General features: G+C 44.1%; 5 protein-coding genes across 5 annotated transcripts; 2 read left to right on the top strand and 3 right to left on the bottom strand.

The window, feature by feature from the left end:
* Positions 1-2: 2 nt before the first annotated feature.
* J4E83_002662 (uncharacterized protein) lies at positions 3-1,723 on the bottom strand (the record flags this gene model as incomplete). Its single annotated transcript, XM_049329606.1, has 4 exons — positions 3-167; positions 224-755; positions 806-1,220; positions 1,537-1,723. 4 exons carry the CDS (start codon positions 1,721-1,723, stop codon positions 3-5), a joined length of 1,299 nt encoding a protein of 432 aa, XP_049191285.1.
* A 481-nt stretch (positions 1,724-2,204) lies between these two features.
* J4E83_002661 (uncharacterized protein) lies at positions 2,205-4,539 on the bottom strand (the record flags this gene model as incomplete). The annotated part of the gene is made up of 2 exons (XM_049329605.1): positions 2,205-3,741; positions 3,788-4,539. The coding sequence occupies 2 exons, from the start codon at positions 4,537-4,539 to the stop codon at positions 2,205-2,207; spliced, it is 2,289 nt and encodes a 762-aa protein (XP_049191284.1).
* A 1,199-nt stretch (positions 4,540-5,738) lies between these two features.
* On the top strand, positions 5,739-6,164 carry J4E83_002660 (uncharacterized protein; the record flags this gene model as incomplete). The annotated part of the gene is made up of 1 exon (XM_049329604.1): positions 5,739-6,164. The coding sequence occupies one exon, from the start codon at positions 5,739-5,741 to the stop codon at positions 6,162-6,164; it is 426 nt and encodes a 141-aa protein (XP_049191283.1).
* Positions 6,165-21,404: 15,240 nt separating this feature from the next.
* J4E83_002659 (uncharacterized protein) lies at positions 21,405-23,009 on the bottom strand (the record flags this gene model as incomplete). The annotated part of the gene is made up of 1 exon (XM_049329603.1): positions 21,405-23,009. The coding sequence occupies one exon, from the start codon at positions 23,007-23,009 to the stop codon at positions 21,405-21,407; it is 1,605 nt and encodes a 534-aa protein (XP_049191282.1).
* Positions 23,010-24,424: 1,415 nt separating this feature from the next.
* On the top strand, positions 24,425-25,144 carry J4E83_002658 (uncharacterized protein; the record flags this gene model as incomplete). Its single annotated transcript, XM_049329602.1, has 2 exons — positions 24,425-24,681; positions 24,730-25,144. 2 exons carry the CDS (start codon positions 24,425-24,427, stop codon positions 25,142-25,144), a joined length of 672 nt encoding a protein of 223 aa, XP_049191281.1.
* Positions 25,145-25,159: the final 15 nt, after the last annotated feature.

Below are 25,159 nucleotides of genomic sequence, written 5' to 3'. Positions count from 1 at the left end.
ATCTAATGCACAGCCGTAACTTGGTTGCCGGCGAGCTTCTTCTTCGCAGCATCAATCCTCTCCAGTTCTATGATCCGCTGCTTGTCGTCCAGGTTATCAGGAAGCGTGCCAAGCGCACGATCGCCGAATAGCAGGTCGATCTCCTCCAGTGTGAGCTGCTTCGTTTCCTACAAGATTAGTCAGCATGAATTTCTCCTACGAGCCCTTCCGGGGAATTACGTACCTTGAACACGAACCAGATAGTCGGGAACGTGACGCAGAGGTTGAAAGCCACAAAGATGAAGTAAAACTTGTAAGTAATCTCACCCAGCCCGATGGGCGACACCTGACTCCACACAGTTCCCACAAGCCAGTTACCAAATCCAGTTGCGAAAGCAGAACCGCGTCCACGGATACTTAGCGGGAGGATCTCACTGGCGTATACCCAAGAAATTGGACCGAAGGACATTGAGAAGATACATGATACCAGGAACAAAAAGAAGACGCCAGCGGCAGATAGCGAGTCTCTCCGGGATCCCGTTGCACCTTCGACCTGAGATCCGATGATCGCCTCGCAGATGAGGGCGATGGAGATACCAATCGTACCGAAGAGAAGGGGCTTCTTGCGGCCAACGCGATCGAGGAGAAAGACGATGAAGAAGAGGTTGAACACGGGGCCGACGATGTTGTAGATGCTAGTAACGAGGAGGTTGCGGTCGCCGACGATACCGAGGTTCTCGTAGAGAATGGTTGAGTAGTAACCGATAACGTTGATACTGAGAGAATGTCAGTAAACCCAGCTCGATAATCCGACGAGAGAACATACCCAGTCATCTGCGTAAACACCTGAACAAGCGTAGCATGCATAAGCCTCTTCCGCCACACCGGAACGGTAAACATGACCTTCCATCCGGGCGCCGTAATCGCCTTCTCAGCATCAATAGTCAACTTGATCTCATTGAACTCGCTTTGGATCCAGTCGTCGTTGCTACCATTGTAATGCAGCTTGCGAAGCACCTTCAGTGCGTCGTCTGCACGATCGATCTCGACCAGGTAACGCGGCGATTCAGGGAAGAAGAGCATACCGCATATGATGATCAAGCAGGGTAAGCATTGGAAGGCGAGGGGGAAGCGCCAGGAGAAGGAGTTTGTTGCGGGTACTTTCGAGGCGCCGTAACCGACCCAGGTGGAGACGATGAAACCTACGCCTATCATTTGCTGCGTGAGTCCGGTGATTAGACCTGGATTTTGTTAGTATGGGGAGTTCGGGCTGATGTGGAAGTACTGACCTCGCGTTTTAGGGTGGGCGCATTCGGTTTGGTAGATGGGTACGGACATGGACATTAAACCTACTGCCCATCCAGCCAGAATCCGTCCGACGAGTATCATAGCGAGGTCTTGGGCGGCGCATTGGAGTATCGCGCCGATCAGATTGATGAGGGCTCCGATCATGATTGTCTTCCTGCGACCGAACCTATCCATAGTAAAACCTCCCCTACTATCCGTCAGTACATGCCAGTTTCTCTACACAAGAGACATCCACGTACATCAGCGAACCGAAGAACGCTCCGCCCGAAAACGTCGCATTGATGGCTCCTATAATCGGCGATGTCTTGTCTGTGTCGAAGAAGGCGAGGAAGTTGGGTGATTGGATGACAATGGTCATTACTCCAGAGTCATATCCGAAGAGGAAGCTGCCCGTGCCAGCGAAGACGGCAAGGGCAATGTTGAAGATGAGACCCATGGTTGCTACCTTGGCCGATCAGCTCAGCGATGCTTGCACGGAAGACTGGGACTTGTGGGTGACAGTCCTTTTCAACGCGCTGTCGCTGCAGGTATATATTGCCCCGGGCAACTGGGTGCCCACGCCATCGACGCATGCTGGTCATGTTACATCTTCAGGCCAGCCTCGCGTAACAAGCATTCAACCGGAAGATCGCGCCTAGTTTCCACGGTGCGATCCCGCATAGACTTTGAACATGTCTGCTGGCGGACAAGTATTTGCTGATCTTGCTGCCATAAAACCCGGGGAACAAGTGGAAGGATGTTGGGGTACAGTAGCGTGCGGGGAGGCATGTTGAAATTCCGCCAATGAATGGCGCCTCACTAGCTCGCTTCGCTGGTGTAGGACCGTTACAGCGGCTCTGCTCTACGCTCACGGCCGTTGAGACTGGCTGCAAACAAGGTCGAGATACATGACCCCTCATGATGGCCAGACTGCCAGCCTATCCTAGCTTCGAGACCTTCCAGTCTCCACCTAGAACATCCATACCTTTGAGCTCACCATCGGCGCTGACCTCCAAGACACCCTTCTTACCACCCTTGGTATCCACCAAAGTCGCTTTGTCACCTTCCTTCACACCATAAAGTCTAACCTCACCACCGGTAGCGAGCCAGTCATAACCAAAGCCGCCTTCGCCCTCTGCTTGCCCGAGCACGAGAACAGTGCCTTCCCTAACAAACAACGGTAATTGGAGGAAGCTATAGTTCTCTTTGATCCATCGACCGCCCTGCATTTCTTTACCGTCCCAGAAGCTGAACCAACGACCTGGTGGCAGGTAGTAATCAACGCTACCGTCTTCCTCGAAGACCGGGGCAGCGAGGATCTGACTGCCAACAAAGAATTGGCGGTCCACATACCAGGACGTTGGGTCATCTGGGAACTCGAGAGCAGTCGCGCGAACGCTGGTAGGCCATCCATTAGCAACGCTCTCTTCTGCCTGGGCGAACAGGTATGGCATAAGGCTACGCTTGAGCTGCACCCAGTGTCGGAGAACCTCAGTGCAGTTTTCGGGCTCTTCCGATGAATCGTCGACTAACCATGGCACGCGATACGAGTTCGAGCCATGGAGTCGACTATGCGAGTTGAGCAGACCAAATGCAACCCAACGCTTATAGATCCAGGGTGGCGGTTTGCCCTCAAAGCCACCAATGTCGCTCGTCCAGAACGCGAAGGATGCAAGCCCAAGACTCAGGCCACCACGCACTGACTCCGAAAGCGCAGCGGGTGTTGACTCGCAGTCGCCGCCCCAATGAAGTGGAAAGCGTTGCGATCCTGCGCAGGCTGTACGCGCGAACAGTATGGCTTCGTGCTCACCCTCCCGCTTTTGTACTGCCTCGTAGACGAGTCTGTTGTAGATGAAGGCGTAGTAGTTGTGCATGCGATTTGGATCCACGCTCTTATCGTGCCATTGGACGTTCTTCGTTGGTATGCGCTCACCAAAGTCCGTTTTGATGGAGCTGACACCCACGTCGAAGAGCTTCTCCATGCACTCGCGGAACCAGTCGCAAGCTTCGGGGTTTGTAAAGTCCACAATACCCATGCCAGTCTGCCAGAGGTCCCACTGCCACACATCTCCGTTCGTCTTCTTGAGCAGATAGCCTTTCTCAGCCGCATAATTGAACACAGGACTTGCTTGGCCGATGTAAGGATTAGTCCAGACACTGACTTTGTTGATGAGTCCATCATCTTTCATGCGCTTGATCTGACCAGCAGGGTCGGAGAAGCTCTCTGGATCCCAGATAAAGTCGCACCAGTGGAAAGCGCGCAGCCAAAAGCAGTCGAAATGGAATACTTCGACTGGTATCTTGGAATCTGACATCTTTTCAACGAAGTGGCGGACGGTCTGCTCATCGTAGGAAGTCGTAAATGATGTGCTGAGCCAGAGGCCGTATGACCACGCCGGAACTCTATTCGACTTGCCAGTAAGAATGGAGTACTTGGTAAGTACCTCTTTGGGACTTGGTCCATAGATGAGATACCTTGGAAGTCAGCAAGGAGATCAATCGAGTTACTCGCGATGCTCACCATTTCAAGCGTTGCCCTTCAACTGTAGTCTGCAATCTTGAGCATCGTTCGCTACCAATTTCCATATCAATCTTATCGGGTGTGTCGATAAAGACGCCGTAACCCCTTGAGCTGAGCCAGAACGATATGTTCTTGTAAGCCTGCTCGCTAGACGTACCTCCGTCTTCGTTCCAGACTTCAACGTTTTGACCAATCTTGTTCCATGCACCAAAACGTTCACCTAAACCGTGAATAGTCTCGCCGACACTAAGTTCGGTCTGAGTAAACATGTAATGTTTATGTGCAGCCAGATCCTCCACACTCTTGGGCGTGCTAAGGGCGGGTGAGTACGCTAGTCCGACGCTCCGGTGGAGAAGAGAAGTCAATGTTTTCGATCCGTCAGTGGCATGGAATTTGATGTCGAAGGTATGATCATCAGAGCTGATGGTCGCGCTTAGTCCCCCTGAAGTGACCGTGGTCCCTTTCTTTTGCTTCAAGATCTCGCCTTTGCACTCCGGCTTGCCTGCCGGGTATAAGTCAAAGTCTGGTCCCATTCGCCTGGCACCAGCGAAGTGCGTCGCTTCGAGAGAGATGACGCCGTCGAACTGGGCTTCGATCTCGACGGAGATGGTGCTCAGATTCAAGGTATCGCCTCTAGTGAAGATCTTCCTGCTAGGACATAGCAAAGTGACCGCCTTGTTGTCTTCCCGAGGCGTGACAGTATAGACTTCTTCGGCATGCTGAACTGTGAACTGGTCATTGACCAGCCACATGCCTGTACGATCATTAGCGGCAACATTTCACAGGCTGCGAGACTCATACCATCACGAAACTTCATGTTTGCGTCGTCTTCGAATGTAGGTGCTCACGACAAAGTATAGGACAGTCCGACGATGATGTCGTGATTGACGTCTGATGTTCTTCTCTCGATAGTCCCATACTACCAAGAACCATATTGGCGTTCGGATATGCGGTCCGTCCCGTTGGCGATGCTTGGAGCGTACGGTTCTGTATGGACGGACACTTCGGTGTCAGATTGCCCGACGCTCCTTGCGCTGCGGGGTACCGCTCGAGACGCTGCAATGATCAACATTGCTATGCGAAAATCAAAAATCCCGCTCGCAGAAGGCCATCGCCTCAGAGAACTGGTTCCGAGTGAGCACCGATCCTGTTATTAGCCGACTTCTCGAACATACAAGGGTCGTGAAGCTTTTGCCCTTGCCAGCTATAAGGACTCCGGTCCTGCAGCGCTTACACGGCACTTTCTTGACCATCACCTGAGCATGCCCATGAACAGTGCGCGTCGGGATAGTTTCCCTCACTGATTCGTGTGCAGACTCAAAAAGACAGTTCCGACGATACCTTCTGCAAGGGGTGTTGTAGTTCACGTGAAGGGGTAGTCGCGACGCCCCGCATCAACAACCAGCCACTGAGATGACGGGAGGGCGTTTCACCAGTGTGGCATCCCGCGCACTTCCTTGGTATACCTATTGCCTTACGCGGCACAGTGTGAAAGCTGCACGTATATCAACAGCCACACTTCAGCATGGGAAGTCGAAAGTAAGGGGAACATCGCAAAGCGAATGAGGACGGGACCCTGCTGCCGGAAATGCCTCCGGCGCGAAACGTTGTCCACCGACCCACAACCCACCCTTCCCAACAGGGCGCAACGTTGTCGCAATCGCCGAATTCGTCTTGTTATCCGTGCAAGGCTACGACACGGTCAATGTGTGTTGTAGTCCCACCCATAAGGCATCGTTGTCCATTGAAGATAAGCAGATCCCATCTAGCTCCTGAGAAGCCGTGTGTGATTTGTTGACTCGGACAAGCCCTAAGCCGCTTCTTCTCTGCCATAAACTTCAGCTTTTCTATTGTCCACAGCATTCTACTACCACACGCACCTTAACCTCTTTCTGTTGTAACTTTCGAATCGAATAGCAAAGATTTGCCGCCGACACTACAAACCGACACCATGACGGTATCAGTTCTTTGTTTCTATTCCCGTCGCCCAGAAGTCACCCCAGAGCATTTCCAGTCGTACATGGAGGAAACCCATCTGCCTTTGATCAAGGAGGTCTTCGAGATGCATCCCCCCCAGTCTTACAGGTTGCGCTATGTAATACGCGTCAAGACTGGGGCCGGAGACCGACTGGGCGCCGTCACATCAAGCAGAGCAAAAGCGGATCCAGATGCGCCAGTTGTACTTGTCGGGTCTCCTCAGGATATGGATTGGGATGCAGTAGGAGAGATGGTGTTTCGGGATGAGCTGCACATCCAGCAATGTCTGTCCATAATGAACGGCCCCGGTGGGCAGCGAATAAAAGAGGACGAGGAAACTATTGCGATACCGGAGAAGACCCGGGTAATATTGACGGCTGGGGACAACCTTTTCATCTGAGCCGGGCACGCGCAGGCGCACTTCAAGGGAGGACAGTACAATCTAAGGTACGTCTTCAAGACAGTTCTGCTTGCGAATACACAACGCTATGGCTTAGCTGTCCTTCGCATTTGGGTCAGCTGTCCTCAGACAAAAGCTAAGCGAGGTTCGCAGAGCTGTTCTTAAAAATTTTAAGAATAGCTCTGCTACTAGCGTCTGTGCCCTGCTAGACTAGTCTTAGACAGATCTTAGAACCTACCTACTCTACCTAACCCTATACTATAGTAGAACAACTTAGTCTAGACTGCATCTAAGCCTCTCGCAATGTGTATATACACGCAGTAAAGTATATATTTTATAGCTAATAGAGTGCAAGCCTAAGAGCCGCTACTATCTATATAGCTAGAGACAGGCACCTCTTAAAGCGTGTACTAGAGTTATCTAAGTTTTAACTAGTAGCCTTAGCAGCCTATACAGCAGTATACATATCTAGTGCGCATGCCTAGTGTGTTTTCTAATACACAGACAGGCGTGCTAGTGTTATCTTAAGGTTTAGTCGCAACTAAGTTGCAACTAGGTTGCAACTTAGTCGCAACTTAGTTGCAACTAGGTTAGAACTTAGTCGCGACTTAGTCGCAACTTAGTCGCAATCTAGTTGCAACTGCACTACTAGCATTAGAAAACTAGCAGTATTTGCTAAACTATAATTTTGCCTCTACTTAAGGATACAATACTAGGTTTATAGAGTTAAGACTAAGTATATTCTAGACGCCCGCGCCGTATTAGTTAGTTTATAGCTCTGCTCTCTCTATTCTAACTACTACTAGTTAAGTTATAGAACTGCCTCTGTTACCTGTATCTATCTCTGTGTCTTAGAATTAAGCTTAGTTTTAACTAAACTCTAACTAGCCTCTCTCTAATTAGTTTTATTTCTAGGCAGCACCTGCGCAGCTTCTTACTGCTTTAGCCTAAGCACAAGACTTATCTTAGCCTAGTCAAGGCAGGTTAGCTATACAGAGTAGCGTGTATTCTCTAACTTCTTGCGCGTTATCTACTGCCTAGAATTATTAAAGTAATAGATTACACTTAGTTGCGTTTTCTTTATCTAAGCGACGCTGCGTTAAGAACACACTAGATATAATACAGTCTTGTAAGACTAGTGTTGCAGGATCTAACTAAGCCTAATCTCGTGCCTGCTCTAACGTAGAACAAGAGTTAAACGCTAAGTTTAAGAGCTTAGCTCTTAATTAACTAAAGCCTAATTTAGTTGTAGCTTCCTAGAATAACCCTAACTCTAGCGATAAGAATGTAAGTACACAATTCTTAGATATAACTTAGTTAAGTCTTAATATATCTAGAGTTTAGTGCATTCTTGCGAAGAGAGGCTAGAACACAGCAAGAATAGGTACAATTTAGACAATAAGGTACTTCTATACAAAGATAAAGAGGAGACTGTAGTCTAGTTACCTAGGCAGACGCGAGGTAACACTTAGATATAACCTCTTACTGCAACTATAGTGCTACAGACAGCAACTGTTCTAATGTACCTATAAACAAGCAAAACTAGTGTCGCTTACATTGTTAACATTTCTAAGGCAAAAACTAACAAAGATGCACTTACTTGCGTAGTAGTAAGAGAACTAACCTAGACTTAACTTCTGTTGCTTAACATTATTATAGAAAGTGCAGTATAGTTATTAGCAGAGGTAGAAGACTAATGCAAACAAGGTAAAAGATACTAAGAAGAAACTTACAACTAAGGTAGCTTTACTTAGCGATATAGAATGCTATAAATATAGATATAACTATACAAGCATAAAGGCTTATAAACAGCTTAGTTCTAAGGTTTAAGATTTATCTTACTATTATTACAATAAACATGTGCAAAGCATAATGCAGCAGGCGCGTTAATTTAATAATAAGAGAATAGTCTAGCATAATGCCTTTTTGTAGGTTGTATATTAAGTCTCTTCTAAGTCTATACTAAGTAGTGTGCTAGAACTTATGTAGGCGAGATTAAGGCCTATTGCAAAGGAATTATGTGTAGTGAGAATTACAATCTAAACACCTGTACGCCTGTCTTGCATTACAAGTAGAATTATTATATAAGTTTAGACTTGTCTAAGATATTTCTTACTAGCTGTGCCTAGTGCGTTATGTAGAGGTTACTAAGTGTATACTTACATACGTAGTTGCTAGCCTATACACTAACATAGTATTTACTATATTAAAACTGCCTTAGCGACCTAAGTAAACGTAGTTAGCACTGTATACGCAAGTTACTAGAGAGTTTACACTTAGAAATACTCTTTCTACGCAACTACTTTGCTAATAGTTAAAATACTTTATATTAAGGAACGTGTGCAACAGTAGACTAGACTAGGTTAAGGCGGAAGAAGTGTTGTATGTAACACCTAGATACAACTAAGTTTAATCTAAACAGGTGTAGGTTATCTACATTTCGCGGGCGAGCAACTACTTCTACTATTTCTAGAATTGTATCTAGAGATTAGGCTATGCTATAATTACTTTTACGTGTTTGTTCTAGACGATTTAGAGACGCATCTCTACATAGCTATAGTTTTTTACGATAAACACAATTACCCTCTACCGCCTCTAATAAAGCTACCTAAGCGGATTGCTTTAGATCTAGCTAAGATTATTCGCAATATTAGAGATAATTAGCTTTGTCTAAGTAAGTAATTAATAGCGCGCAGGTTACGACTTAGACTAAACCTGTGTAGTAACGTTTCTAGAGAATCCGCGCCTGCAGGGTTATCTAAAGAAACATAGGAAGAAGACACTTAGTAAAATCTACTTATTTCTAGCTAACTGCGATTAAATACGCGCTATTATTCGTAGAGATTCGCTGTATATAATACGCACAAATTAACACATTAGCAGAGTCTAACTTAAATACCTAAACAAGCTTAACCTTAATAATTACGTTAGTATACACTTAGATTAGACTTGTTTGTTCGCTGCTTAACGTGTTACAGTATATTAAACACTTCTACTATAATAGAACTAATTTTCTCGCTGTTTGCTTCTTCTTATTCTAACTTGTTCCTTTTATAAACAAGACTTATTAGATAATCTCTATTAACATAAGTTTTAAACGTTGCCAAGATCTATCTATGCAAGAGGTAATCTTTTTAGGTTTTATAGACAGAGCTAACAAGCGTACGTATCTTAAGTTATATCTTAGTGCTGTCTAACGTACTATACAGTACATACGTTCTATCGCGTATTTGTTAACGCAGAGAGCACCTACGCATATACCTAAGTTTTTAAGAATGCTTTTAAGCAAATAGATAGAAACAGCTTTCTAGTTAGATAGGTTTACAAGAAGCAAACTAGGATTAAACTCGTCTTTATAGACATGTGCACAAAGCAACTTCTAGGTATAGTTATAAACTAGAATTTATCTAAGTCTACTTACACTTGCGTAGGGTTTAGAAAGTATCTCTAGTTAGTGTACCTAGATAGCTACACTTAGCAGCACTATGTATCTTATGTTATTATGTTCTGTTATATACACCTAATAAGAGAAGTCTAAGAGACAACTAGCTAGAGTAACTAGAATGCTTATAGTCTTAATAAGCTCTTGTATAAGCTTCTTCGCTATAGAACTGCTCGTGCGTATAACAATTTTATCTAGGCTATAATAGGTACGTCTAGAGTAGACTAAGTAGGGTCTCGCGCTAATAGTGGAAGACTAGTTTGCTAACAGCAAGGTTTGTAGTTAGATTACAAATAAGAGATCTCTATATACACCTAGTCTTTGCTTAGCTAAATCTTAAATAAACCCGCAGATATAGAACAGAGCAACAGTACGCAATACAAACGCAAGCGAGCAGAATAATTTAAGAACTAACTTGTATAGAATCTATCTATCGCTACTAAAAGCTGTAGAGAGGTAGAGATATATAGATTTAGCTAAGTTACAACCTAACTAACGCAGTGCATAGCGCAGAACGCTAGAATTATACTAACAGGGCAACATATAGTGCCTATAACAACTATAGTATTATATCTATATATAGTAGGACTAGAATACATAACTAGGTACTTAAGAGCATTATAAACATACGCAAGTGTCTAGTCTTAACTTAGTGTTGTCTGCATGCTAACCTATATAGATAACTAGAATAAGCTTAAGCGCGAGCGAGAGGAAAGCAACTAGAATAGACTTAGTATTATCCTAGACGATAAGAGGAACACAAGAGCGCCTAGAAGCTAGTTCTATAGTTCTTAGGCTCTATTAACTTATTAGGCCTTAAACAGTGTAGAGCGGTAGTTAACTAGTCGCAGTGCATTCTAAGACTTAACTTAGTTAAGTTCGCAGCAAATGTAGAGTCTACAGGTCTAAGGTTATAGACAGAGACAAGAGCAAGGCTCTAGAGCGACAGGCTATAAGCGCAGGTATAATTAGTCTTAGTTATTACTGCACACATTAGCTAACATAGCCTAGCTTACCTAGTTTACAACTAGACTTCAATGTAGAGGTATTAGAGGCATACTTGCGTAGAGAGAGGAATAGGTTAGTTTAGACCTATCTAAGATTAAACCTACTAATAAATATAGTCTCTTTAATACACCTGCAGTAAGAGCCTTATCTATTACATTATCGCAGCGTAAGCCTACACTAAGTTTACACTGTGTAGCATCTAAGAATATTCTTAGTTAAAACTAACTAGCTAAGCAGAATACAACACTTACAGCTATAGAACTAAAAGAGCAGAAGATACAGCTACAGAAGCAGGACGCTGCTATAAGGCAACAGAAGCTAGAAGACGCTTAGAAGAAACTCTATCTCTTAGCTAATATTTAGAGTTAGAGTCTAGACCTAGCCTAATTTGCGGATCTTTTGTAGTATTTATTGTATTATACTGTAATTATAGAATTTAATAATTAAAGCGTAGCTAAGTTATAACTAAGTTACAACTAAGTTGCAACTAAGTTACAACTTAGTTACAACTAAGTCTTAGCTGAGTTGCAACTTAGTTGCAACTTAAAAAGGCTAGGCCGCGACGCAGTAGCTCTATTCGCAAGTATTATTAATTCTTAGCAGTAGAACATTAAAACTCGCTACCCCCCTTCTGTGTTAGTTGCGCGCTATTATCTATTCTTATCTTACAATTTAACTTAGACGCAACTAGCATACTTAACTACTACTATAACGCACTTATAGCGCTAACTGCAATTTCTTTGTTGTATAATAATGTACGTAGGTTGCTCTTAGAAACATCCTGTTTTTATTAACGTTTGTAGAGTTTCTACTAGTTAATAGTAGAGAGACTTTGTCTAGACTTCTACTCTTTTCTGTACTAGGTACATACTCTCTAGGTTAAGACTAATCTTAGTCTAATCTAAGAAAGAATTGCATTACTAGTCTTTACTAGCATGTAAAGAGTTAACGTTACTATAATATAAACATTAGCGACAATGCTAGTGCTTCTAAGATGTGTCTACACTAGGTAACTATACTTAGTTTATACACAGTCGCGTTGTCTTACCTAAAGTTAGCAACTATTCTCTACAGAAGCAACTTGTGTGCGACACATGCAACAGGCGCATGTTAGTTATCTCTTAGTATTAACCCGCTCTATACTAACTAGTACAGAGAATTCTACTTAGAAAACAGACTAAAGGTTAACTATTAGCAATAAAAGCCTAAGAGGTTCTGCGTATATTGCTACCACAAGCAACGTATCTAAGTCTAATTCTAACAGGCTACTAGGCGCAATATAAGGAGGCTTTAAAGGCAGCTCGCTAGAGCAAGTTACCTCTTACTCTAATGCCTGTTGTATTCTTGCGGGATAGTGTAGTCTGTCTTAGACAAGACTAGCTTTTAGTATAGAACCTATACGCTCTAGATAAACTAGATAACAATCTAAGCGATAGCGTAGACAATAAGGTATGTCGCTAACTAAGTCTAGTCTTAGTTAACTCTTAAGTAACCTATAGATATACAGCACGTTAATGCAACGCCTGCTCTACTAACTACACACGCGATCTACTAGAAAGACTCTACTACATCTAACCTACTTATTAATATAGATGCGTCGCTAATTAAAGAGACTACACTTAGTCTTATTCTACAGCCTAACAAAACAGGCAAGAGTAATAATAAACTAGTAGAGCTTACTATACGTGCGGAGTAGGCAGGTAAGAGTAGTTCTAGTTAAGTTAGCTATAACGATAATTGTGCGAACACCTACGATACGAGCCTAGCAGATACACAAGAGCATAACCTAGAGATACAACTTAGACTACTTCTAGTTACAGCTATTGTAGACTTAGACAGCCGCAAAGCTTTTCTAGTAGATAAGAATAGAGTAAGTTAGACCTTATATCTTAATTTAAAGTAGATCTAACTAAGTAGAAACCTAATATTAGCCTTGTTAAGAAAGGCCTTTGTATTAAGACAGCATACTAGGCGTGCTATTAGTCGAAACTTAGTTAGTTCTCTACGCCGACTCTGCTTCTACTGCTAACACTAGCTTAGAGTACCTCTTATATGCTCTAGATTCTGCTTATTAGATTGCTAAAGTCTACAGACTACTACTAGTTATAACTAAGTTATAACTTTATCTCTTAGTCTTACGCTTAGGTTTATTTTAAAGTGCGATGTAAGCTTAGCGACAGGTAACAATAGTAGCAGAGTCTAGAAGGGTAACTACAACGCAGTCTATAATAGGCGCGACAACGTTAGAGCAGGCTATATACAGTTAGTTAAATAAGATATAACTAAGTTTTAACTAGGCCTTACCTCTAGTAGCGACTACGCATCCACTACACCTAGTCTCTATAATACTAAGCTTTGTTCTAGTCTTGCCTACGTTTATAGTTGTTTTGTGTGTTAGTAAGATACAACTAAGACTTATCTAGGTATACATACACTATTCTTCTTATTAACGTTAGGTATAACTAGTAGGCCTTAGTTAGCAGCTATAGGCGCAGAGGGTTAGCGTGTGCGTTTGCGGGCAGCAGGGGTAGAAGTAGCAGGCGCCTATACATCTCTTGTTGTGCCTCTATATAGCGGGAGTTTACTAAGTAAGAACTTATCTAGTTTGGTTAAGTAATTATCTACTAAGCGCTTAACAACAGCCCTGTAGTAATCTAGCGCTGTTAGACTAGTTTATACTTAGATAAGTCTTACACAAGTAACGTACTCTGCAGCCTTTTAGCGTATAGCTCTATAGTCTTGCTCTTAGTTAGCTTAGCCTAAGTATATCTAGCCTCTAGGTACTAGCGACGTTAGTATCCAAGACAACACTAAGATTAGTCTAACTTACGGCCTTAGCGTGCTTATTCTTTACGTAGCAGGCTGCTGCTCTAGCATTTGCGAAACGCGTCTAGAATAGCTAGTAAGCTAAGTTCTATCTTAGTTAAAACTCTATATATACAACCTTAGCGACACAGAAGGCTAGGTTGCTACTAACACTAATGTTTAAGTTAGCTATGCAGTCTATTATCTCCTTAGGCATAAACTAGTATTTAACACTATTAACTTCTGCCTAGGTTAGTTAGCTAGACTAAACTAAGTCTTTACTAGGCGCGTATATATAGTAGAAGCAAACGGCAAATTAGGCAGAGACTTGCTAGTAGTAGAGAGAGCGAGGTAGTTCTAATACTGCACCTATATTTAGTAAGCATTTAGTAAGACTAGACTAAGACTTATCTGTATATATACACTTGTAGAGACTCTAAACGTTCTTCTAGTCTTAGGCGTAATCTGCAGATTGCTGTAGACGTCTAGGTTAGAGGAGAAGGCAATTCTCTAGTGTCTAACAGGCGTAGTAGGCATAAGTAAGTTGTAACTAAGAACTATTCTGTTAAGAATACTCTCTTCTCTGCTGTTAGAGGCAGAGCTAGGGACATTAGAATTAGTCTAAGTAACGTCTGCTATTCTTGCGTTTCTGCTTGTTGTAGATTTATTTAATAGCGCGAGACTGTATAGTAATTAGCTAGGCAGATACTGTAATATATCTAAGATTAATTACTTGCGAATAGATTATACTAAACGGTAGCTAGGTGTAAGTGTATAGTTAAGGCTTAGGTTAAAATCTAGGTGTAGTGATTATTATAAGCTTAGGCTACGTGCCGCCTTTATCTTTACTTTTACCGCTAAAGTTATAGGCTGCTAGTATTAAGAAGAGACTTAGACTTTACTGTAGGTAACTAGTCTCTCTAGTAGGGTTAACCTCTATATATCTAACTAGACAGCACATCTTTTACTAGCGCGGTGCTATAAGACCTTACTAAGACTAATCTAGGCCTACATTAGGACTGTAGCGACTCTAGAAATGTAACTAGTTTAAAATAGCACTTGCAAAGGTAGCCTTCTAAGTAGTAAGCATACAAAACCTAAGAGTTAACTTAGATTATACCTAATTTGTACACCTGCGACAGCGATCTTCTAGTTTGTTAGCGAGCGCTTAATTATAGATAGTAACAGAGCTTTAGAGAAGAAAGAACCTATTATTATACTACTAGATTATTAATATAAGAGATAAGACTAAGATTTATCTGCGCTACGTACTATAAAGATTGTCTCTAGATTTAACACATTCTGTAGGTAGGCGTTAAAGCAGGTCTACATAAAAAGAATGTTAGATGTCTAGTTGTATCTAAGTATAGACTAACGTATAATGTCTAGTAACCTTAGTACTAGATGTGTTTCTACAACACTGTTCTCCTTAATAATAGGTCTATTCTAAACTTAGTTAAGATTACTCTTAGTTGTATCTGCTTTAACTATATTAGCCTTAACAGCGTCTGCAACTAGGTTTAATCTAAGAGTAGTATAGTTGCTGCGCAACAAAACTAAGAGTATAGATAGGTATATCTAAGTGTAGTCTTGTATAGGCGCAGAATTCCGGCGTACACAAAAACAAGTAACATTAAACCTATTATTTCCGCTAAGTATATAACCTGTGCTGTTACTGCGCAGTTTACGTTGCAACTAAGTGTTATCTAGTAGGTCTGCTATAACTACAGAACTGCGCGTATGTTGTTAGAGGCGATAGAGGTTTACGTTAGGTTAGCAGGTAGCAACTAAGAGAAATCTTAGTTGTATCTACTACTAGTAGAAAGAGGTAGCTAAGTAGCTATACGGGTATAGAGGCAAGGCAATTAAGTTAGAATATTAGATATAATTGTGTTATAGTAGAGCTACGCTAGTTACAACACATAGACTAACTACAGAGACTTACAGTATAATAGGTTGCGTAGTTAAGACTTAGTTACATTCTAACTACTCTCTATATTACTATAAGCCTACGTACTATAAGCTAATTAACTTATATAAGAACCTAGCGCTATTGTTCTATAAATAACCTTTATACTAGAGCTACAGACTACGCATAATATAAGACAAATCTTAGTAAGAACCTAAGATAGCCTGTGTTACCGCTATTAAGTGTACGCATATGCCTAGCCTTCTGCTAGATCTAACTTAGTAAGGTTAGAACTACCTAATACTCCTGCCTATTGTGCGAGTTCTTAGCGAGTAAGCTTCTTAAGCTCTTTATTATTCAGCATTTTATTATTAAATAGACCTGCGTTCTTGTTAGACTCTTCTAAGGCTTTACTAGGCTTATTATCTAAGCTAATCTAGGTAGGCGAATTATCCTTCTCTCGTCTAGAGCTATTCTTAGAGTCTAAACTTAGTATAGTCTTGCTTAACAGCTTCTTCTTCTTAGCCTTAAGTGTAGTTAACGTCTTGCCCTTGCGCTTAGTTGCAGTCTTAGAGAATGTCTTCTTAGTCTTACGCCTGCGCTTTAGCTGCGCTGTTCTAGTAACCTAATTAGTATAATAGATGTAACTAAGACAAATCTTACACTTACGCTGTCTAACACGCCTTAACAGAAGCGTCTAAGAACAATCTAATTATACAGCAATCTAATGCCTTTGTAATATCTAGGCAGACTATACAGTTAGCTAAGATTACACTAAGACTAGTTCTAACCTACCTTGTTAATTAGGCGTATAAGTCTCGCACCTTACTTTAAAGAAGTTGCATTAAGCGCGAGCGATTACCGCTCTTAGACGACTGTTATCTTAAACTGCGATGTTAAGATTCTTGTCGTCGTTTTCGCTCTACAACTAATTAAGTTAATAAGATATAACTAAGTTATATTCTAGATATACTTACCTCTACCTTGTTAATTAGCGCTGTACGCATCTTAGCGGTCTTAGTCTACTAGTGTAACGCCTAGCAACGTTAGCAGGGCCCTTACAAAGATGTGTCTAAGTCTTTACCTAATTTATTAAGTCTTTCTTGTTCTAACTCTACTCTATAGAGTATTAGACTAGCGGTACAGTTATTCTCTAGACACTAGCAGTATAGCGCTTGTTTACGAGACAGTAGTATGCTAAGCGTATAGTTAGATATAACCTAGATTAAACTACTTATACACTATACCTAAGACCTTATTATAAACAGAGGGTAGCAAGGGCTCTAAACCCTGCTTAATCTCTCTAAATCCAGCTCTCTTGTACTATGTTATATTAATAGAATATTAAGAGAATACTAAGATAAATCTAAGCTTACATTTGCACTATAAAACTTTTAGACGTACAACGCAGCGACGTCTTTGCTGCTAAATGTAGTCTATTATAATGTAAGTATAAAACTAAAGTAAGATACAACTAAGTCTCTACCTTAACAGAGCACATGCGCGGCTCTAAATTAGACTTATTAATATTTGCGATAGCCGTGCAGTAGCGTAAGCCGCAGATAATATAGAATAAGCTATTCTTCTTTTAGAGTGTTAGCATAGAACTAAACTAAGTAGTATCTTTACAATATACTGTTAGTAACGCAGGTATTAGATTAGGCCGCAAGAGATGCTTTAGGTACGTTAAGTAGTGCTGCTACAAACCCTGTTAGCTGTACAGTTTTAACTAAGTATAAACCTACTTACGCTATTAGTGAGAGGAAGCAGTTCTTCTGTCTTAGCATCTTCTTCTAACAACTGTTTCTTAATCTCCTTATCTTTAATAACCTAACTGCTAGCATTCTAGCCTTCTTCTAGACTCTTCTTAGTCTTATCTTCTTCTGTAGCTGCCTAGAGCGCGACTATATCCTACATAGCCTTGTTGCTAAACATAGTTAGGTTGTCCTCTTAAATATACTAGTTAGCTATCTCTATAGTTTGTGCTGTAGCTAGTGTAGTCTAAGATAGATCTTAAACTAGCGTAACTAGAGATAATACGTTTAGTTCTGCCTCTATAGTAACTTAGAACAGGGTTATAAAGCTATGTGCTGTAGCAGGTGTAATCTTAGACAAATTACTAGTTAGCGTAGCTAGAGACAATACAATTAGTGCCGCTTCTTTAGCGACTAGAGATACAGCTACGACGTTATCTTTAGCGCTTAAACTAAGATTTAACTAAGTAGTGTCTACTTCTTCTGCACTATTCGCGTGTAACGTAGGTTGTGCGGACTTTAGATTAGTGTGCGCCGGCTTATTAAATATAGAGAACAGAGAGGAGAACGACGCTATAATAGTTAACACTTAGTTGCTACTATTAGATAGTAGCCTACAACTATTAGAGGTGCGAGTAGTTATAAGAGAAGAAGTAAGAGTTTATAAGACTGTATTACGACCTAAAGGCTAGGCTAACGCTAGTAATCTTGCACAGACTACTAGTGTTGTCTAATATTTACATTAGACTACAGAACAAACTTAGATGTAACCTGTACAGACTTGTACACCCTACTGCATACACCTCCTCTACTAGTAGCTGTAGGTTTGCGTACTAGTTGTACTACAGAATGCAACTTAGTTATTACTTACTACCTAATACACTGCTACTATAACTATTATCTTTAGTGCTAGTAGATACTACTTAGTCTAGACCTACTAAGCATTATTATCTTCTGCCTGCAATCTACAAGCCTAAGCCTCGCAATTATGCTTAGCCTAGGCCTTTACAGCGCTGCGGATCTGTTAGTTAAGATATATCTTAGTTTACTCTCTGTTTACACTTACAGTGCAGTAGTCTTTTTATAGCAGGTAGCGACTAATACTGCAGTGTATTTTAGTAGAACAATACACGCTAGGTTATTAGCTATCTTAATATTAGAATATTCTACAGCAGTTAGGCGAGTATAAACTAAGAGTAATCTTAACTTACTACGGCCTTTAATGTTAGTACAGACAGAACACTAGCAACGCAACTTAGGTAAACTAGCGTCTTTCTAGGCTTAGAGACAAATAATCTTCTAATTATTATTAGCAAGAGACCTAACTAGGATTTGTCTAATATGCACTTACGCTATTACGGAACGTAGGCAGGTCTAGAGTATTATTAGAAATGTAAGCTGCTATTTCTCTTAGGCAGATAGTCTATGTAGAGATTTAGCTAAGTTAAAACTAAGAGTTATCTTATATATACCTCTTGTTGTCTAAGACGCTTGTTTTAGAAATTATTGTTAGAGAAAAGTAGTAGCAGATCTTAGTTAAACTCTAGTATTATAAAATAGCGGTACCTAGCAGGTTAAGGCTTAGAAGCGTTCTACTGTTTATTCTAAGCTTGTAGCGCATTCTTTGCAGCCTAGCGCTTTATTATAATATTAGTGCGCTCGTTTATAGTCTTGTAAAATTCTGTCTCTGTTAGACTAGTTTTGTCTAAGATATGTCTGTATTGTGCTTACTCTCTATATGTTAAAGCTAGAGTTCTCTAATCTAGCCTACAACCTAGTTAAGGTGCTTATAGCTAGCAGCCTTGTACTAGTACCGCTTAGTATAGGCAGACTACACTAAGTTTAGACTAACTTACAGCGGCTCTGTAGACCTTCTTAATATATAACACAACTGCTCCTAGAGTAATAAAGATAAACTTATACAAGTGTTAGCTATAATTAGACTAAGTTTGCTCTAGCAGCTTTACCTTCTTATAACATCTTCTCTCTAGGTTTCCTGTGCTAACGTTAAGATTAGCAGGATAGTAAAGAGTACTCTTAACAATTGCGTAGGTATGTAACTCCTTATTCTATGTAGTATTAACTTAGACTTGTCTAGTATTTCTAGGAGACGACTTACAAGAAAGACGTAGAGAAGGCTAATAGAGCAGGTCTTACTTACTGCGTAGATTAAGTAGTAGTGCTATGTTACTGTAAGTACAGACTTATCTAAGATTTGTCTAAAGTTACCTGCTCCTCTAAGACGGCTGTACGCCTACTACGCTTAAGGTTAATCTTAATGTTGTTACTATTGCTGTTGCCGCCGCTAGCGCTTATATTAGCGATAGATAGTACTAAGTCTTAACTACTATAGGCTTTGTAGGTTCTTACTACTAATATTTGCTGCGTAAGTATAGTAGTAGTAGTGTAGTAGAGTAGAAACGATAGTTGTAGGCTAAATATAGAAGTAATAGACTAGCGCTACTAGCGTAGATTAAGCGAAGGACAGCTTATGTTGCACCCACTTTTTTCAGGGACAGCTTAGTCAAATCTCGAGGACAGCCGAGCTCTACCGTGCGAATACACTGACATCGATAAATCAGGGTAGATCGACGAGCAAGAGGACAAAAGCCACCGGGTGGCGTCCGAGGAGTAAGGGGTCCTCCAAAAGCATGGAAATTCTTTGAGACCGAGACCGCACAATGATCCTGTTTGTGCCATCTACGTGGAAAAAATGTACGACAACTGGGACGCCAACGGAGAGGCATATGCGATACCATAGACAATTGCAGTCTGATAGAGAATGACCATTAATTTCGAAAGCCAGGGAGTTGCAAATGAGCTACGTTCGCTACACTTGTGGACGGCTGGCTGTTCCGGGTATCTGAACGATACGCCATCAATGCGCTTGACGAAACTTTGCGACGCGTCGGGATCTGCACGCCCAGCGACGCGTACGCGGAAGCTCAACGTAACGATCGAGGCTTCCAGATTGTGAGAGGCGAGATTAGATCATTGGCGTGTACAACAGAACAGGCGGACAATATGGTGCGAGGATGAATGCAAGAGGGGTCAATGAGCAGACTTGAACAGTCGATGTTGCAGCGACAGTACCTAGGCAGGTGCAGAACACGCTAGGTCACATCACGTGACTCTGTCGTCATCGATCAATTTGGTGTGGCCCAGCGCAGCTGTGCCGCTTCTTACAGTGACACTCCTTCCGCAGCTTCAAGAGACCGACAACAGAGTTTGCATGCAAGGTCAACACACGAGTGCAACCTGCATTGGATCCAGAACACCCGCGTTGCACTGGACGTGAGAGGCAAGGCGTACGCAAGCCGTTCAGAGCTGTCGCAGAGTGGATACCTCCAGGGCTACTATCCATCACTGCAGATTCACCGCCTCCAACAGCCGTGTATAATTGAAAGTCTATTACTTTGAGTTTTGCTACTGCTGCTAGGTGCTTCGCAAGCCAGCTACAACACTCCTGGTCGTTACGCCATTACCTAGGTCTCCCGTTACGGAACGGCTCGGTTTCTCTCCGTTGGTACTTTTCCGAACCAATATGATAACGTTTCAATATACAGTGGATATTGCAACAGCGCAATGGGGTCATCGGCAACATCTTTGCGAAGCCAGCACTGTATGCCAGATTACTAAATGCCGCTGCTATGAGGTAGGTTACAGCATGCACATGAGTAATGTGCGTTTGCATTGCCACAACGCACACTAGCAATGCCCATCAAACCCGAGGGCTCCATTTGCTGCAACCCGATATCTTCAGGCCTCACTCAATTCGCCAAGGTGTCCCGCACGCAAGTTTTGCTCGCGCACCCACATGCATGACATGGCTAGGCTGATTCTCCTTCCCTTGTCTCACCGCAAGGTCGTGATTGGCGAGCAGCGGGATCGGGCCGTAACGACGACTCAGCAGTCGAGACCTCTCTGGCCAAAGACGATCAAGGGATGGCACTGGTCAGCAGCGCGCAGATATTGAAGAAAATCTTCGCAACACTTTGCATCCAATACCAAGAGTACGGAGCCGCGCAAACTCTAGCCCATGATGGGTCTCAGGATAAAGGGGAAGTCTGGTTTCAGTGGCTGTAATCTCTCCATATACTGAGCTATCTAAGGCGAAGACCTATACATGATCCAGGGTCCAAGAACTGTCGGACCAGCAGATACGCTAATTCGCCGGCATTCAACGGCGAGTCTATCGGGGAAGCTGGGTTGCCGCAGGCATCGTGTTCGGCCCTGTAAGCCCGGAATGCTCTGATGCAACGACGTTCGACTCCGGTATAGTGATCAAGTACGAAGGAGGCAGGCCAGATTAGGCATGGACGCTATTTCTCGACGTCGTTCGCGGTGCCCATCACTCCTTCTAGACTTTTCTCGGTGCTTTCCCACTCCCTCCTCACAGCGTCCAACACCCATGGTCCTCGAGGCTTCAGACGGAACCTGAACGGCCTTGGCTCAGTCATGAATCCAACGACTATCATTTGCCATGGATCCACCTCTTCCCCCTGTATGGCTTCCACATCAAACGCCCATAGCAGATTTGCGATATTCATGAATGTTCCGTCAGTAGCGACACGCTTTCCTTGACATATCCTTCGACCTTGGCCAAACACAGGGAGTGGCAGATCACCGCGGACCTTCCCATCACGCAGCCAGCGCTCAGGAACAAAATCCTGCGCATCACCAAGCGAAGGGTCGAAGACTGCCTCGTCGCGGCCGATGGCCCACGCGTTCGCCATGATGGTCACACCCTTGGCGAATTTCACGCCAGCGAACTCATCCGCGCGATCAGCACGGCGCGGAATAGAACCAGGAGATATGGGTCGCCATCTGAATAGTTCATGTGCTATAGCGTCAACGTAGGCGAGGTTGTGTCGATCCGAGAATGTGGGAAGACGCTCTCTGCCAACGACTTTGTCTAGTACTTCATGCGCACGGGTCATGATCTCAGGATTGTGCATTGCTGCGACGAAGAGCCAGAGAATCTGACGAGGGGACGTTTCCATACCACCCTGAATAGATGTCGCGAGTGTGAAGGCAAGGTCAAGATCGGATACTGGCGAGTCGGTGGGAGCATATTTCGGTGCAGATGCGATTGCTTGCTTTGTCGCGTTCCAGCCTGGCGCATCTCTGCCATGGCAGAAGAGGCGCATGTAGAGCTTAACCTGAGCCGCGTAAAGCTTGTCAGCATACTGCTGCCACGGGGAGACGAAAGTAGGCAAGTGTCGGAGGACTGGCATGAGATCCGGGAGCTGCGGATTCGCGGCCAGATGTGTGACCTTTGCTTGAATTGCAATTACTTCATGCAGGATTGGCTCTTCGAACTTGGGTATGCGGAGACCGTAATGGAGGGCAAGGATGACACTGGACTGTGTCCGCTCGAGCAGAGGATATATCGTCTTCGTGGTGATCGTGGAACCATCTTTGGACTTCTCCAAGGTAGCGATGAGATCGAAGAGCAGTTGCTTAGCTTCGAGTTCCATGAGCGGCTGATACTTGCTTGCCGCCGGCGCACCAAGACTTGGCGAAAGAATGCGGTGGTGCAGTTTAAGGTGGTCGTCATAGTCGTGCATCAGCGTAAATCGAGAGCGACCTGGCCCAGCCCCGGTGATCATCTCCATGCTCACTGAGGCCGGTCGGTTGCTATACCATTGGCTACGACGACTGAAGAGTTCAGTGACGGCCTCGTACGAGTTGAGCACGACAATGGGCACAATTCCAAACAGCTTGGGAACCGTAATCGGGCCGTGTTGTTTCGACCAGGCGCTCCAGTTTACCAGTGGTTTCTCGATTGGCGAGCTGTGGAGATCACCAATGAGCGGCAGCTTGAGGAGGGGCTTCTCGGATGCATCTTTGCTCTTGTTGGTGTAAAGGTAAAGTGCGGTCAGGGCACTCACGGCCAGAAGGACGGTCACGACAAGGCTGAACATGGCTGGAGGAGCAACCCACGAAAGCTGTGGGCGACACAACCACTTGTAGGTGTCCAGAATGGCGGATACGTGCATGCACGGCATTACTCAAGTGGATTGTTCCTGGAGCCATCCACAGAACGGGTTAGCCCAGCCGGTACTTGGCAGCAACGGCCACCTTTCGCGTATGAAGCCCCGAAATCGTGATAACAGCTTGTTCGGATCTGGACGGCAGTGTCTCGGCGCCATGCCCTCGTATTGCGCGTGATGGGCTCTTCTTCTTGCGACTAGACTCCCATCACAGATGCCGCCATCACTGACGTGATCGAAATCGGAAGACCCGAAACGTTCCCCGGACAGCATCGCATTACACATCAACCAAGCTCTACGTGCGCGCGTGGGCTGAGAGGCTCTGATATAGATCTGCTCGGGTATGCATAGCGAAACCGTTCGCGTCGCGGCACACGCTTTATCCGGTCTTTACACGGTAGCCCGCCCTCCGCAGGGCCTGAAGCGTAGTGGGCAGGCTCGGATGGGAGAACGCGCATGCGCAGGTCTTGTACAAGAGGAAAGGCAGGTCACGCGTCCTATCAGCAACGAGAATACGACACCGCACAGAATATGCCACGAAGCCTAGCCGGATGGGGCCGCTGTCACGGTTTTAGTGCCGTGGGCCTAGTCGGGGTGAACGCCTGAGCCGGCACGTCGGGTGAGGAACGGCTCTTCAGGCCTGCGAAGGATTTCTTGTTGGAATCCTAAGCCAAGGGGTATCTTGATCAGCGCAGGAAAAGACATGGGGTGCGCAAACAGAAATGCAAGGCTTCGCACGGGGAAGTCGGCAGCTCATATGCCCAGCTACCCCCCAAGATCGATCTTCCCGCAGTGGACCAGCTTGTTTATACACCTCCGAGCCCGCAACGATACAGACGTCGGCGCATGAGTTGCACAGCAGAGTATTGCATCGGGATCTGCACAACAACATGACCATCACATTCCCTATTCGAACTCATGACCAGAGAGCAGTACTGGGTGTCGCATTCAGCTTCTCAATTCTTGCTGCACTGGCCGTCACCCTACGACTGATCGCTCACGCGATAGCTCACAAAAGATGGACAATTGCCGACTACTTCATCATTGCCGCCTGTGTAGGAAATCCAGCTCCGTATATCGCCAACAGTACTAACACTTTGCAGATTTTCGCTGTCGGCTTGCAGTCTATCAGCATTACCGGAGTCTTTCATGCCGGCATTGGCTACGATCACGTCCAGAACATCGTAATAGCGTACGGCCTCGAACCTATCACCAAGCTATCGCAGCTCATCATACCCCTGCAGTTTCTGTGGGTTCTGAGTCTTAGCTGTACCAAGATTTCGATTCTGTCTCTGTATATTCTGATCTTTCCGATCCGATGGGTGGTCTGGAGCTCCTACGTGACCATGGTCATCATCGTTGCTTGGACAATCGCAACCATCCTCGCTGGCTGTCTGATTTGCCGGCCTTTCGCCTACAATTGGGATAAATCGATCCCTGGAGGAAGCTGTGGCGATCAAGTCACCTCATTCACGATTACCGGAGTCATCAACTTGGTCACCGACGTCATGGTGCTTCTTCTGCCCATGCGTCCGTTGTATCAACTGCAAATGGCGACGTACAAAAGAGTGACTCTCGTAGCCGTTTTTGGCCTGGGTACTTTGTGAGTCGAAATGAGATCCTGCAGTCAGCTCTGATCTAACCGGAGCAGTACCTGTATCGTCAGCGCCTTCCGCATCTCCGTCCTATCCAGCATGGACTTTACCGATATCACCTATACGATCCCCAAAGCCAACATCTTCAGTGGCCTAGAGCCATGCCTCGCCGTAGTCCTCGCATGCGTGCCTCTGATGCATCCACTTCTTGGTCGCTCCGCAGCAACACCTCACGCGTCGGGGAAAAAGAAGTCCTCGAATGCTGAGTCTAAGTCCAGTGGGCCGAAAGCTGTCAGCGATGACGGGTTCGAGCGGCTAGACGATGATACGAGTCACCTGTGGCTTAAACCGATGGGGCTACAGCATCGCGCTGATGAATCGGATTTGCAGGAGACTATAACAGGAGATGCAAGCGAAGGAGATCAGGAGTCTCTTCATAGACATCGGGGGAATATCGGTATAGCTACTTGAGCTGTTGGTTCTCTT

This window comes from Alternaria metachromatica (assembly GCF_023757995.1).
Source record: "Alternaria metachromatica strain BMP 0045 chromosome Unknown scaffold_4, whole genome shotgun sequence".
Lineage (NCBI taxonomy): Eukaryota > Fungi > Ascomycota > Dothideomycetes > Pleosporales > Pleosporaceae > Alternaria > Alternaria metachromatica.
Note: the sequence above shows the minus strand (reverse complement) of the source record. Positions and strands in the feature narration are given on the sequence as shown.